A 14,449-nucleotide genomic window follows, 5' to 3' on the forward strand; every position below is an offset into this window, starting at 1 on the left:
TAAGAGCTGCTGTGTCAGGGTTGACCCTACTGAGTGAGATTTGCTCTAGCAGGCTTGTGTACTTGTTGCAACCACCCTTTGTGCATACTGCTTATGGGGCTAGTCAGGAGTTGCTCTGTTGTGGGCTGGTGCCAGCCTCCGGTTGAGTTGGTTTTGTGGTCCCTTGTGAGGGACTCCCCAGTAGGCCAAGGTCAGCCGCTGCTTTTGATTGCTCAGGGCTACCTGGTGGGAACTACAAAGAGATTCACAGATGGCTGTTGCCTATGCTGTTGCCTGGTAAGTGAAAGAGACAATGCTATAGGCAGCGGTCCAGTTATCCTGTCTCTGACCTAGGGCAGTTTAGCAGAGAGCCCAGTGCTCCTCCAGGTCTGACACTGCCTATCAGTTGCTCTTAGTCTCTAAAATTGGAAGAGCCTCTGGGTGATATCTGTGTTGGGTGGTGCAGGGACCCCGGGAATCTCTTGGGTCTATTTAGTAAATTTCCCCTGCTACTGCAATGCCAGTTTACATGCCAGCACTGTCTCTGTGGCTCCCTGTACAAGTTTCCAATCATAGCAAGGTCAGTTGCTGTGCACCTCGAGCCTAAATGCGCCACCCCAGGGCAGGGGCAGCTGTCTATCAATGTGCAGCGGGCACTTTATGTATTGGATGGGGCAGGAATTCAGAGAGTCAAGGGCGGTCAGGCCAATAGCCTCAGTTTTCTACAATTTCTGTGTCTGTACATTCCTGCAGTAGTCACAGATCACAGTGAGACCAGCTGCTGTCTGTGGTGGTCCCACAGACCCCTGTGCTCCCCAGATGCAATACTGCAACTTTTGCAGGCAGCAGGGGTCTGTCTGCAACTGATTTCTGTGCAGTGAGGACCCTGTGCTGGCCAAAGTTTGTTGCCTGTGTGGAATGGGAGATAAGGTGTGTGTGTGGGGCGGTGCGGGGCAGGGCAGTGAAGGTTCACTGTCAATGGGCCACCTGGGGCAATTTGTGGGTAGGGTGGGGTGAGGTCTCAGGGAGACAATGGCAGTCAGATCAATACATACTCGTCTTGCTGTAACTTGCTGCAACTTCGGTAACCATTGTTCCTGCAGAAGTCCCCGATCACATCAAGACCAGCTGTTGTCTGGGACTGGCCCACAGATCCCCAAGATCCACCCAAGTTCATGTTGGCAGCAGTGATCTGCCTGAAACTATCTAGGAAATGCGAGCTTACAGTTGTGAATGCTTGGCCCTGAATTGGTGCGGGGCGTGGCAGCCATCCAGCAACAAAAGCTCTGAGAAATCTGCAGGTTGGGTTGGACTGGCTGACTTCTTCAGGCCAGAGCTTCCTAATGGCTCTGTGGGAGGGGTCTGCATAGCCAAGCAGGCATGGTCTGTAGATTGCCTGAAATGGGGCCAGACTAAGGCACAATGGTGCCTGCCCTTCCAGCCCTTGTTCTGGAGCCAGGAAATGCAGACTTTCTTAGTATGAATCTTGCATGAGCCTCTGACCCACCACCAGTGTCCTGGGTGGGTGTCCACAGGTGAGAGAGCCTGTGTATGGGTCCTTCAAAGGGGCATCTAGGGTTTCAGTCTCCTTCTGTCTCACCAGATGGCCGGAATCCCCTCTAGTTTTTACAGCTATTGGAATCTGCTCTTCCTTGGGCTAGGATCCTGGGATGGGGAGCCTCCAAATGAGGCAAAGACCCCTCCTCTCCTTCAGTGGAGCCCTTGCAGCCTTGCTTTCCCTTCTGGTGATCCTCCACCACCCGCGGGTATGGGTCCAGCCTGATTTGAGACTTTGCCTTCCCACTGGCTTCGATGTGGCTCCTTCTTTCTATTATCAGATGTAGGTGTTACCATCAGCTGGACTTCAGGATTCTCCGAGACGATTATTTTATCATTTGGTTGTAATTTCAATGCGGACCTGGGAGGAGGCGAACCCTGCTTTTACCTAATCCACCATCTTCCAAGAGGATCCTATTTTTACATTTTTGAAGAATCACCATACTGTTTTCTATGGCACGTGTACCATTTTATATTCCCACCAACAGTGTGCTAGAGTTACAACCTTCCCACATTTTTGCCAACACTTGTTTTTTTTTAACATACAGTAGCCATTCTAATGGGTTGAGGTAATATCTCATTGTAGCTTTTATTTGTATTTCTCTAATAATTAGTGATATTGAGAATCTTTTCATGTGTTTGTTCACCATTTGTACATTTTTGGAGAACTGTCTGAGTTTTTGCCCATTTCTGAATTGAGTTGTTTTTTTATTGTTAAGTTTTAGGAGTTCTCTATATAGTCTGGAGATTAATCCCTTATCAGATATATGATTTGCAAATATTTTTTCCCATTCTGCAGGTTGCCTATTTACTCTGTTGATAGTGTCTTTTGTTGCATAAAAGTTTTAATTTCATGAATTCCATTTGTCTATTTTTTCTTTTGTGTTTGTACCTTTGATGTCATATCCAAGAAATCACTGCCAAATCCATTGTCCTAAGGCTTTTGTCCTATGTTTTCTTCTGAAAGTTTTATTATTTTAGGTCTTACATTTAGGTCCTTGATCTATTTTGAGTTAATTTTTGTATATGGTATTAGGTCAGGGTCTAACTTCATTCTATTGCATGTAGATATCTAGTTTTCCCAGTGCCCTTTCTTTTTTTTTTTTTCCCCCTTTAATTCCTTTCCCCCGCACTTCCACCCCTGACCTATGGATGTTGCCATTTCCCCTTAAGAACCGGATCTCTGAAGGCGGGGTATATCCTCTCACACACTCGCGCACTTGGGGGGCCTGTTGCACCTGGGGTATGGTCCATGGCTCCACGTGGGGCGTGAACCAAGGACCTTCTGCATGTAAAGCAGACGTGCTAACCACTAAACTATGGAGCCACGCCAACCCATTCTTGAAAAGATTGTCCTTCCCCTATTTAATGATGTTTGCACACTTGTCAATCACTTGATCATATATGTGAGGGTTTATTCTGGGCTCTCTATTTCATCCCATTGGTCTATATGTCTCTCTTTATGCAAATACCACATTGTTTTGATTATGTAGCTTTGTAGTGAGTCTTGAAATCAGGAAATGTGAGTTCTATGGTTTTGTTCTTCCTTTTCAAGACTGTTTTGGCTATTTGGAGTCCCTTGAGATTCCATATGAATTTTACGATTTTTTTTCTATTTCTGCAAAAAATGTCATTGACATTTTGATAGGGATTGCACTGAATCTGAAGATTGCTTTGGGTAGTATTGACATTTTAACAATATTAACACTTCCAATCTCTGAACATGAAATATATTTCCATTTATTTATGTCTTCTTTAATTTCTTTCAGCAATTTTATATAGTTTTTAATGAAAAAAGTTTTTCGCTTCCTTGGTTAAACCTAAGTATTTTATTATTTTATTATTAATTTCCAGTATACAGTACATTGGTTAGATTATTAATTTCAAGTATACAGTACTCACTACAAAGCTATGTACAGTACAGTACATAGCTTATAAAACAATCCCCCTAATTGCTCTTTCTCTCCTCTGGCTCTCCACCTAGCCATTACATTAATGCTAACTGCATTCCCTATGCCATGCTCCACATCTCCATGACAATCTATCAACTACTAATTTGTGCTTCTTTAACCCTTCACCCCTTTATCCCACCCCCTAACCCCCTCCCTTCTGGCTGTCACCAGATTATCCTCTATATTTGTGAGTCTGTTTTTGATTAGTTTGTTCTTTTTGTTCCTTAGATTCCACATATAAGTGAAATCATATGGTATTTACCTTTCTCTGTCTGACTTATTTCAGTCAGCATGATAACCTCTAGGTCCATCCATGTGGAAGATACTTGTATGCTGTCTTTTAAAATTTACAGAGACTTAATTTGTGGCCTGATATACCATCTATCTTGGAAAATGTTCCATGTGCACTTGAGAAGAATGTGTATTTTGTTGTTGGGTACAATGTTCTGTAAATGTCTGTTATGTCTAGTTGGTTTATTGTGTTAAGTCCTCTATTTTCTTATCTTCTGTCTGGTTGTTCTATACATTATTGAGTGGGGTACTGAAGTCTCCAAACATTATTATAGAACTGTGTATTTCTCCTTCCAATTCTGTCATTTTTTGCTTCATATATTTTGATGGTTTATCAGTAGGTGTGTAAATTATATTTTGCTGTATCGAATCTTTTATTAATATACAATGTTCTTTGTCTTTTATAACCTCTTTTGGTTTAAAGTCTGTTTTGTCTGATTTTAGTGTAGCCATTCCAGCTCTCTTTTGGTTACTATTTGCATGGAATATCTTTTTCTATCCTTTCACTTTCAATCTGTTTGTGTCTTTGAATCCCTGCTCTTGTAGATAGCATATAGTTGGATCATATGTTTTATCCATTATATAATCTCTGTCTTTTGATTAAAGGGTTTAATCAATTTATATTTCTAGTAATTACTGATGAGTCATTGTGCTATTTGTTTTCTATATGCCTTATAGCCTTTTGTCCCTCACTTCCTGCATTCCTGCCTTCTGTTGTGTTTAGATGAATTTGTAGTGAAATGTTTAAATTCTTTTCTCATTTCCTTTTGTGTATATTCTATAGCTATTTTCTTTGTTGTCACCATGGAAATTGTATTTAACATCCTAAAGTTATAACATTCTAATTTGGATTTATACCAGTTTAACTTCAAAAACACAAAATCTCTGCTCTATACAGCTCTATTTTTTGTTGTTATACATCATCATTTTTGGTTGTTACTGTCACAAAATTACATATTTATAAATTGTCTGCCCCATAACATAGACAAATAATTTTTTAAAATGCATTAGTCTCTCAATTTATGTAGAAAACAAGATTTGGAGTTATAAACCAAAGTTATAGTAATACTAGCTTTTACACTAATCATTGTTTTTTCTTTAAATGTATTAGTCTCTTAAATCAGCAGTCCCCAACCTTTTCGGCACCAAGGACTGCTGCTCCTATGAGAATCTAATGCTTAAGGATCTGAGGTGGAACTGAAGCAGTGATGCTATATTTGGTGAATGGCTGCTAACACAGATGAAGCTTTGTTCCCTTGCTCACCTCCTGCTGTGCAGCCCGATTCCATGTACTGGTCCATGGCCTGGGGCTTGGCGACCCCTGTTAAATCGTGTAGAAAACAAAAAGTGCTATACAAAGCACTGTTCCAATAATATTAGCTTTTATAACTGCACATGTATTTACCTTTACTGAGATCTTTCTTTCTCTATATGGCTTCAAGTTACTCTCTAGTGTCCTTTCATTTCACCCTGCAGGACTCCACTGAGCACTTCTTGCAGAGAAAGTCTAGTGGTTCTGAACTCTCAGATTTTGCTTATCTGGGAATGTCTTGATTTCTCCATCACCTCTGAAGGACGGTTTTGCTAGATATAGGATTCTTGGTTGATGTTTTTTTTTCTTTTAAACTTTGAATATATTGGCCCACTTTCTTCTGGACTCCAAAGTTTCTGATGAAAAATCTGCTAAAAATCTTATTGAGGATCCTCCATGTGATGATTCACTTCGTTCTTGCTGCTTTCAAGATGCTTCGTCTCTGGCTTTTGAAAGTTTGATCACAATGTGCCTTGGTGTGGGTTGCTTTGAGTTCATCTTAGTTGAGTTTCTCGAATATTTATAGTTATGCCTTTCATCAATTTGGGAAGTTTCAGCCATTATTACCACATATATTCTTTGCACTCCTTTCTCCTCTCTAGGGACTCCCATACTGCATATGCTGGTCAACTTGATGGTGTCCCACAGGTCCCTTAGTCTCTGGTTTTAAATTGTTTTACCTTCTGCTCCTCAGACTCAATAATTGCCATTGTCCTATCTTCGAGTTTGTTGATTCTTTCTTCTCCCTGGTCAAATATGTATTTGAATCCCTCTGGTGAATTTTTCATTTCAATTATTGTACTTTTCAGCTCCAGAATTTCTTTCTGGCTTCTTTTTAGGATTTCTATTCCTTATTGGTATTTCCATTTTGTTCACACATTGTTTTCTTGAATTTCTCCACATCTTTTATTTCTTTGAGTATCTTTAAAACAGTTGTTTTAAAGTCTTTGTCTCGTATATCTGCTATTAGGTCTTTTTTTATGGGGCAGTTTCTGTTGATTTTTTTTTTCCCTCTGAATGGATCAATACTTTACTGTTTCTATATATGTCATGTGATTTTTTTTGTTGAACACTGGACATTTGAATCTAATAATGTGGTAACTCTGGAAATGAGAGTCTCCTTCCTCTCCAGCATTTGCTGTTTTTTTGTTATTGTTTTTGTTTATTATTTTGCTGTTGTAGGATGTCTCTGTGCTGAGGATCAGCCTGAAGTGTAAACTTAAGATCTTTTCAGGTCTTTTATGAGCCATTCCCTGGGCATGCTTAGTCACTCTCTAATTTTCCCTGCATATGCAGTTGCTTTTTAATGTCCTAATCTATAATGTCTGGTTTCACAAAGGAGAAAAAGAAAAAAAATGAAAGGGATAGGGTACCAGACCTTTAAATTCCTTAGAAGACACTTGAGCTAGAGTAAGAGTAGGGTTTAGCAAAAATGCAATGGCTGCCCACCTCCTTGCACCTCTGGAATCAGAAACAGCAATCAGAGCAGAGATTCCCAGTATTTGGCGGACAAGGATTTTTTGCCCAGCCTGGCTCCTGCAAGCTGTGTATAAGCTGCTCCAGGAACAGTACACAACTGTCTGCCATGTGGCTGGGGGTGGGGGATAAAGAGTTGCTTCTATGCTAAGAGCTGGCTAAAATTAACTGCAATTTACCATCCAAGTTTTCTTTGGAAGTTATAAGCATTCGACGGACTCCAGAGTTCCAAAATAGTTATATCAGATAGATTCTGCTAGTGACATTGTTATCTAGGTGGGACGAAAGATTCCTGATACTTCCTAGTCTACCATCTTCCCAGAATCCTCTACCTTAATACATAATTTTTAATCCTTTATAATGATCTTATAAATTAAAAAGAATACTAAAAGCATTTAGAAATCACTTAACTTTATATTCTGAAGTTATAAAGTATTTTTACTATCTACATATGTATGTGGGTATGCATATATGCATACCTGTGTGTGGAGGTGATAACAAGTGAGATTATTTTAGGATTCAGGCTTAAATTCAAAGAAGGAGGAACTAACCTAAGGAAAACCTCACACAGACAATTGACTTATTCCATATAACTATTATCTGTAAACCCAGAGCTGACTGATCTAAGTTAAGAACCTGAGGCCCAGTTATCAGTTTAGCCTTACCTCATGATCTCACACTAGGAATATAACTGAACATTTCTATTCCTGACTAGTGAAATTCCAGGCTTAATTCTTTCTACCCCAAATGATCACAAGGCACTTTGGGATTCCCTATTTCAGTACAAGTGTGTTTTTTAAGGTATCTGATGCTAGTTCTTTGTGCCATAAATACTCACTCTTCCTCATGGACACAGCCTCCAGTAAGGGGTCTTCAAGGAAGGAGGGAGACATACTGCTGCTGCTGGCTGACTTGTGCAGAGTCTCTTCCTGAGAAAAATATGGGCAGAGAAATAGATTCCTTATACAAATTAATAATATTTTACTGTTAGTGCTCTTCTGCTAATTAATAACATTTTGCTATTAAATATTTATTTTACCATGAGGCATCAAATTATAATGTCAAAAATTCTAGACAAGCAGAAGACAAACTAGAAGGGATTTAAAATTAGATATATGTCTGGATTTGTGTCCTGGCTTTGAACTTATTAAAGTGATGTGACATTGAGCAAGTTTCTTAGTTTCATCATCTGTAAAAGATGGGTATATAATACCATCTTTCCACAAGTTTATTGGAAGGATTATATGAGAAAATGCATTCAAAATGCTTAACACATTAGCTGGCATATAATAAATAGTGGTTAATATTATTATTAGGGGAATATTTAACACATTTATAACAGACTGGGAACGCCATGAGGGTAGATCCCACGTCTTGTTCATTGTTACCTAGTACCAAACCCAACACTAAGTATGTAATGAATATCTTTTGAATGAGTGGATGAAAATAAACATTTCATGAAATACCATGTGAATCTAGAAAAGTAGCTACATTATGCCAAATAAAATTTAAATTCTTATCACCAATGAGAAGAGATCTTAATTTGTTTTAGGCTATACCAAAATGAAGTACAATATTTATTCATGAAAAATTTACTACCTACTCTATGACAGGGACTATATATTAAATAAGAAGACAACTTATTTCCAAGATATCTATAGAAAACTAAATATTTTTAAATATAGAATAAAATTAGGTTAATATATTAATCTATGACTATGTAAGACAAAGAGTGAAAATTCTCTCTGACCTGCTTGGTGAAGGTGACTGAAAGAATTAGCCATTCACTACAAACTGACCTCACCTAAAACCTACTGTTGAAAGCATTCAAATAAGCTACAATTCAAAAGATCTGGCCAAAGAACAGAAGAAGAAAAAAGGCTGTGTAAACCAACTATACGGTTCCGACAGATAAGGTCTGAACAGTGCCCTCCACACTCTTGATAGTTACCATGAAGAACAAATCAAACAATGTAAGCAAAGTCTCAACCCCAGATACCGTACAGGTCACACAAGTTTCTAGAAAAGCTAGCAAGCAATTAGAATGACCTCCTTCTGCTTATGGAAGGTCAAAAGGAAATAAAAACCAAGAATATCTCTTAAGAAAAGAAAAAAGGAGTCATACACAGCACTTTCCAAATAATTATGAGGTGGGTGCTACTCTGATATAAGCAGCAGAAACATTCCCCTATCTCAGATACTTTAGCCCACCTTCCCTAGAAATATTTTTTAAAGCCTAATTTTACAGAACTCTGAGACTTGTCCACATCTGTCACCCCATTCTTTTTTACTCATTTGAATTACTCCCTTTGTGAACAACCAAGAGCCTGTCATGGGGCAGGTGAGGCAAATGCAAGTCAGTCTGTAGGAGACAGAAAAGTTGTAGGGACAGTGGCATGATACAGGACCTTTCAGAAGCTGTTGATGGTCCTCTGTCTCTGCATGCCCATCTCAGGCAGCTGCATTCAATTTTTTGACTACTTGAAAACTAATTTTCACCAGGATTAGTTCCTGCCCTGAAGGAATCACAAACACACCCAGAAGGGGAACCAGGAGTCTTTTAGAGGTCAGATCTCCTGAGTGAGAGAATGTGTGTGTGTGGATTCCTGCTTGCTGCTTGCCCTGTTACATCTATTTCCATTGACTAAACACTTTTTGCCTGCCTGAGGGATTTTGAAGGGGCTCTGAAATCTCTGGATCAATTTTTTCTACTGCCTAGCCTGGTTTTCAAAATTTGCTTGTGTATTGTCTTATCTGTTACTAGTCTCTGACACTCACTAAGTTAAACCTTTTCTGGTTCTACGTCCTGACCAGTGACTCTTAACCAGATCCTGGCTATAATGAGGTCACTTTCAGAACTGGCACTGCTCCACTGCTGCTTTGTTCCAAGGGTGGTAATATCACTAAAGGCTGTCAGAATCGTCTCAGAGGCCAGTCTGGGCACCTAACAGGAATGAAAATCTTCCTTTTCCCTGGAAAAAAAAAAAAAAGCCCAGTGAAGGCTCAGATGTAACTCCTTTACTTAGATTTCCTACTAAAAACTTTGATATGGCTCTAGTCAAAGTTTACCTTCATTTTAAAAAAGTTACTTGGGATAAGCTAGCTGAGGTTAACAAAGAGAAGCAAGAAACACTTAAGTTAGATTTCTTAGAAGAAGAAAAGGAGTAATGGAAATAAGGTCTGGTGTTGGGAGGTCTAGTTTAGTAGGGATTCTGCTACTAAAAGTTATGTGAGTTTTTATACTTAGTCTCTCTCTACTAGGGGCTCAGTTTTCTCACTGAAAAGTAACGATGTTGGACAAAATATCTAAAGACCTTTTCAGTTTTGAATTTTTTAAAATTTAGGCTTTCTCATATACTGCTAGTTGGAATATTAGCAAGCTTATGAGATATGCAGACTTTGAAGTTAGACTTGGATTTCAAATCATTTACTTACTTCTTAACAGTCTAACTTCAAAGACAAAACTTTTCTGTTGTTTGTTTTCTTATCTTTTAATATAAGTCATAGATACTTCCTGAGGTGTTTGTGAAGACTATAAATTTATAATACCTAAAGTACAGCATAGAGTTAGGTCAATGAAACAGTAGGTATTACAGTTTTCTTTCAGGAACTTGGCAATACGTATTGAGAGCTACAAAAATATGCTTCTTTCACCTAGGAAATATACTTCTAGAAATATTCAAAGCAAAAATGTAGCATAAGGATGTTCACGATAATACTGTTATTTATAATATTAAAAAAAAAAAACCCTGGAAATAACCTAAATGTTCAAAAATAGGGGACTAGTTAAATAAAATATGATCAATTTTTATGATGGAATACCACAGAGATCAGACATCATGTTGAAAAGTTATTTAATGAGATGGAAAAATGCTTGTGATATTTTCTTTAAAGCAAAAACTGTGGGTTAGTTCTAGTTCTGGCGAATGGCAGATTAGATAACCTATTTTAAAGACCTGAAGAGGTTTCTGGGTTACTACAAATGGTCAAGTTTAACAACTAGAAACTTTCAAAAGACACCAAGTCCAGCTGGCAGTTAATGCTTATTATTTAATTATTATTTAACTAAGAGAAAAAAATCGGTTTGCTGGTTTTGCAACTGGAGTTCTTGACAAAAAGGAAAAAAATGTATTTCCCTGATTACACTACGAACTTAAAGCATTAATTAAAATGTAAGTCAGTGTCTCAAAGTTCTTAAAATTATTAAGAAGGAATTTTTGTTTCTACATAAAGTAGTTGTGTTTATATTGATAAAGTAAATACATTAATATTCTATTTCATAAGAATATTTGATTTATAACAATATATTGACTGATTACAAGAAATTCAGAACTAAATAGGGATTATTTAAACGGCAAACTGTTCCTTGTGATAATTTGGACCCAGTTTATGTTAAACATCAAAGACAGCAATGAGGAATAGGAAATTTCTGGTGGATCATGTAATCAAATAAAAAATGCCTGTATAGGTGAGCAGAAGTGATATACTGGAATGGTGGAAGATCTCTCTTAACATGAAATCTCCATGGAAGAGAAAATTAAATTAGATCGTTTACGGAAGAGTTTACCATACAGCTGGTATTTTAGCGGCTGGAAGGTATTTCTTAAAACGTGAAAAAAAATCTCTATTGAGACAAGACTGCTAAGTTAATAGGAGACATTTAAACATGCATGATAGCAGTTCCTACATAAGGAGGGCATAAAGTGCTCAGTTTTCAGCTGGAAACATCACTGCTTCTTCCCTAAGGAGAGGTTCTGGTCTCTCTTTCAATCATTACAAGGGCTTCGGTATGGAGGGTGGGCAAAGCATCCTGTGCAAGGAGCAGGGGAGGCAGGCAGACTTATTGGTGAAAAGTTCAGTGTTAGCTGAGTGCTGTAATTTCCTAGTGGAACACTTCCTCTTAGAATGGAAAAGGAATTTCACACTACTCTCTGAGGTCTTAGCGGAGACCCCGAAGACTGGGGAGGGGGGTCAAGGGCGGGGTGTGGGGTGGGCAGGGCTCCAGTCTCCACCCTTCATTTTTACTGACATTGTACTTCTATAGGTTTGATGTGAAGAAAAAGTTTTGGTGCTTAAAAAGAGGTTTGGAAGACACTTATTAATGGGAGGGAAGGAAGAAAAATGGGGAAATAGGTGATAAAACTGAGAGGATAGAAGAAAAAGACTAGCCTTCTCTGAGATTCCTCTTAACTGGTCTGTGCTCTCCTCTAACTATAACTCTGAGCCTCGACTTAATCTTGTTTACGGTGCAAACTCTGCCAAGAATTCGTTAGACAAGTTGGCACAGCTGACATAAAGAGAGGTTTGAATGAGACTGTACCTCTGCCCTCAGGGAAAGTCCAGGTCAGTAGGGAGAAATACAGAAACCTACAGTGACTCTGGAGAGCATGTGTCACACAACAAAGTAGAAAGCCTCTGTCAGGCTATTCTGCTCATCTGCTTCTACAGCCCAAGTCCCACCTCTTCCATGAGACTTCTCCAGCCCCACAGCTCCCACGGTGGCACACTATGTCACGCACTACACAGCCTTGGACAGTGCCTGGTAGGTAGGCTGCAGGCGCTCACTAAACATGTGAAATGATTCTTAGGTATATGTTTTTTATTTCCATTTAGACTATAAGCAATGGAGGACAAGGGTCATCACATTTCTGTCTCTTCCTTATTACTGAAGGCATTGAAGGCATTCAATAAATATTTGAATGGGAAAAATCGAGTGTCACCAGAAAAAAAAAAGAAACTCGTGAAAAGAATAAACAGAAGAAGAGTTACAGAATATATAAAAACTAGGGAATAACATTACTATAAAATATGAGTGGAGACAGTTTGGGTAATGTGACGTGGGATGTATTTAACTGTATTTGTGGTCATTTTTATTAGTGAGTAAATATGACCAGAGATAAATCAATCTTGGTTTAGGAATTCCCTGACATCAGGAATTTATTAGGCTGGGGAAAGAATACTTATCCATCAATTTGGAAAAACCATAATTCCTCAACATCTTTTCTGTGTTCATACTTCTGGGTAGAACTGCCAAGTTCTGGAATTGGAAGAGACCTAAAGATCTTGGATGGAGGACACTAATGTCTGACAAGATGAGGGACCTGTCCTTGTGTCCTGTCCACACAGCCAAAGCCAGAACCCATGACAGGTTCCAGGTGGACTACTGTCCCTACTGATTCACACTGTAAGGAAATCTGGTTTGAGTTTGAGGTGCTTTTTCACGTCTATAGAAACAGTCAGTCAACCATCAGGCTTTACCACTGACATTCTTCTGAGTTGGCTTTAATCAGTTGATAGATAATCTTAAAGCAGCTACAGGTAAGAGAGCTTTCTAGGATGAGCACAACTAATCTACCACTATTAAACTAAAGCCAAATTTCATCAGCAGAAACTACTAAAACTTCAATTTTTACAAAGCCCAAGTTTGAAATATAGTTATTTAAAAATGAAGGCTTCTGATTATGTTAAAGTTTAAACATATTTAGAATTTAAACGTTATATTCAGAAGTTTAAAAAAGGGAACATTGGCATTCCCACATTTAGTATCTTTGACTAGTCTACATTTTTTTTGACTAGTCTACTTTAGTACTTAAAAATATCAATTTTAAATTGAAGAGGGAGAGGAAAATGCTTAGTTCCAGGCTCTTTTCTAAGATCATTCACTCTGTTCTAGGAATCTCAGACTTCCACTACCACTAACTACGGAACTATGACTCATCCAGACTTAAACCAGTAGCATGACAAAGGTCAGCTGAAACCTAGCTCTAACACTTCTCATTTCGGCACCTTATTTCTTGCTTCATATTCAAACTGATGATGGGTAAATGTGCAAAAATGGCCTCCCTCTGATTAAGAGAACTGTGTCTAACAGATCATCTCAAGATCTGGATTTGGGACTTTAGTGCTGTATCTTCAAAAAAAGAACAACTTAAGAAGATTGTAGAGGCTGCTTGATAATTTCATGATGGCCTGATGTATAGTCTTGTCTCAGGAGGTGAAAGGATAAGGAAAGGAGTTAAAAGTGGGTCAGTGGGTGTGAAGGAAGAGTGCTCCCTGTACCCATAAACCAGATCTCTGTGAGGGTGGCACTGTCTTTCATACCATCCAGTATGGTCACCACTAGCCACATATGGCTATTAAGCACTTAAGAACTACAAGTGAACTGAATTTTAAATTTATTTAATTTTAATATATTTTAAATTTCAATAGTCACAGGGGTTAGTGGTTACTATGCTGGACAGTGCAGAGCTAGATGTCTTTTTAATTTAAACTGTTGTTCTCAAAGGTTAGTATAAATTTAACTATGTGAGTGTCTACTGAGTGTTAGGAACTGGGGATATAAAATGAATTCAGCACAGTTCCTGCTCTCAGGGAGCTTGCACGCTGGTGGAAAAGAGAGAAATAGACAATGACATTATGCTGTTAAGTGCCTTAAGATCACAGAGAGATGGGAAGTTTACTATGGAATCACAGAGAAGAGAGTCCTAATGGGTCAGTGGTATCAGGGAAAAGAGGAGGTGAGGTACACGCTGAGTGTTAAAGGATAAACAAGAGTTAGGAGTGAGGGTAGACTGCAGACATGGCTAAGCAAAGAGCTGAGGAATGAAGGAATGTGCAGAAAAGAACATATGGTTGAGTGTGGCTGAAGTATAGACTGAGGCAGGGAGAAGTGTTGCAGACATCAGATCACCAGGGCTCTTACACATCTTATTGGGGGACATGAACTTAATCCTGTAAGTGGCAGGGAGCCTTCAAAAGGTTTCAAGCAGGAATGACAGACTCTGTTGGTGTGCGCAAGATGGAATCGGGAAAGCTAGGAAGAGGAGAGGTAAGATAGGACTGATGAGCAACGGCACGTGTGAGAGTGCGCACTGAAGTCAGA

The 14,449-nt window shown here is 38.8% G+C and overlaps 1 protein-coding gene across 4 annotated transcripts in view; it reads right to left on the reverse strand.

The window, feature by feature from the left end:
- The window catches only part of SPIRE1 (spire type actin nucleation factor 1), a 195,359-nt gene that overhangs the window by 20,295 nt on the left and 160,615 nt on the right, over positions 1 to 14,449 (reverse strand). For all 4 annotated transcript variants that reach the window (XR_005649344.1, XM_039846272.1, XM_039846281.1 and 1 more), the window contains one exon: positions 7,406 to 7,496. Coding sequence is in view for 3 of the 4 variants with exons in the window: in XM_039846272.1 (XP_039702206.1) it covers positions 7,406 to 7,496 (91 nt within the window). In the remaining variant the exon portion in view is untranslated. The remainder of the gene's footprint in view (positions 1 to 7,405; positions 7,497 to 14,449) is intronic.

This window comes from Pteropus medius, unplaced genomic scaffold, assembly GCF_902729225.1.
Source record: "Pteropus medius unplaced genomic scaffold, Ma_sr-lr_union100, whole genome shotgun sequence".
Classification (NCBI taxonomy): domain Eukaryota; kingdom Metazoa; phylum Chordata; class Mammalia; order Chiroptera; family Pteropodidae; genus Pteropus; species Pteropus medius.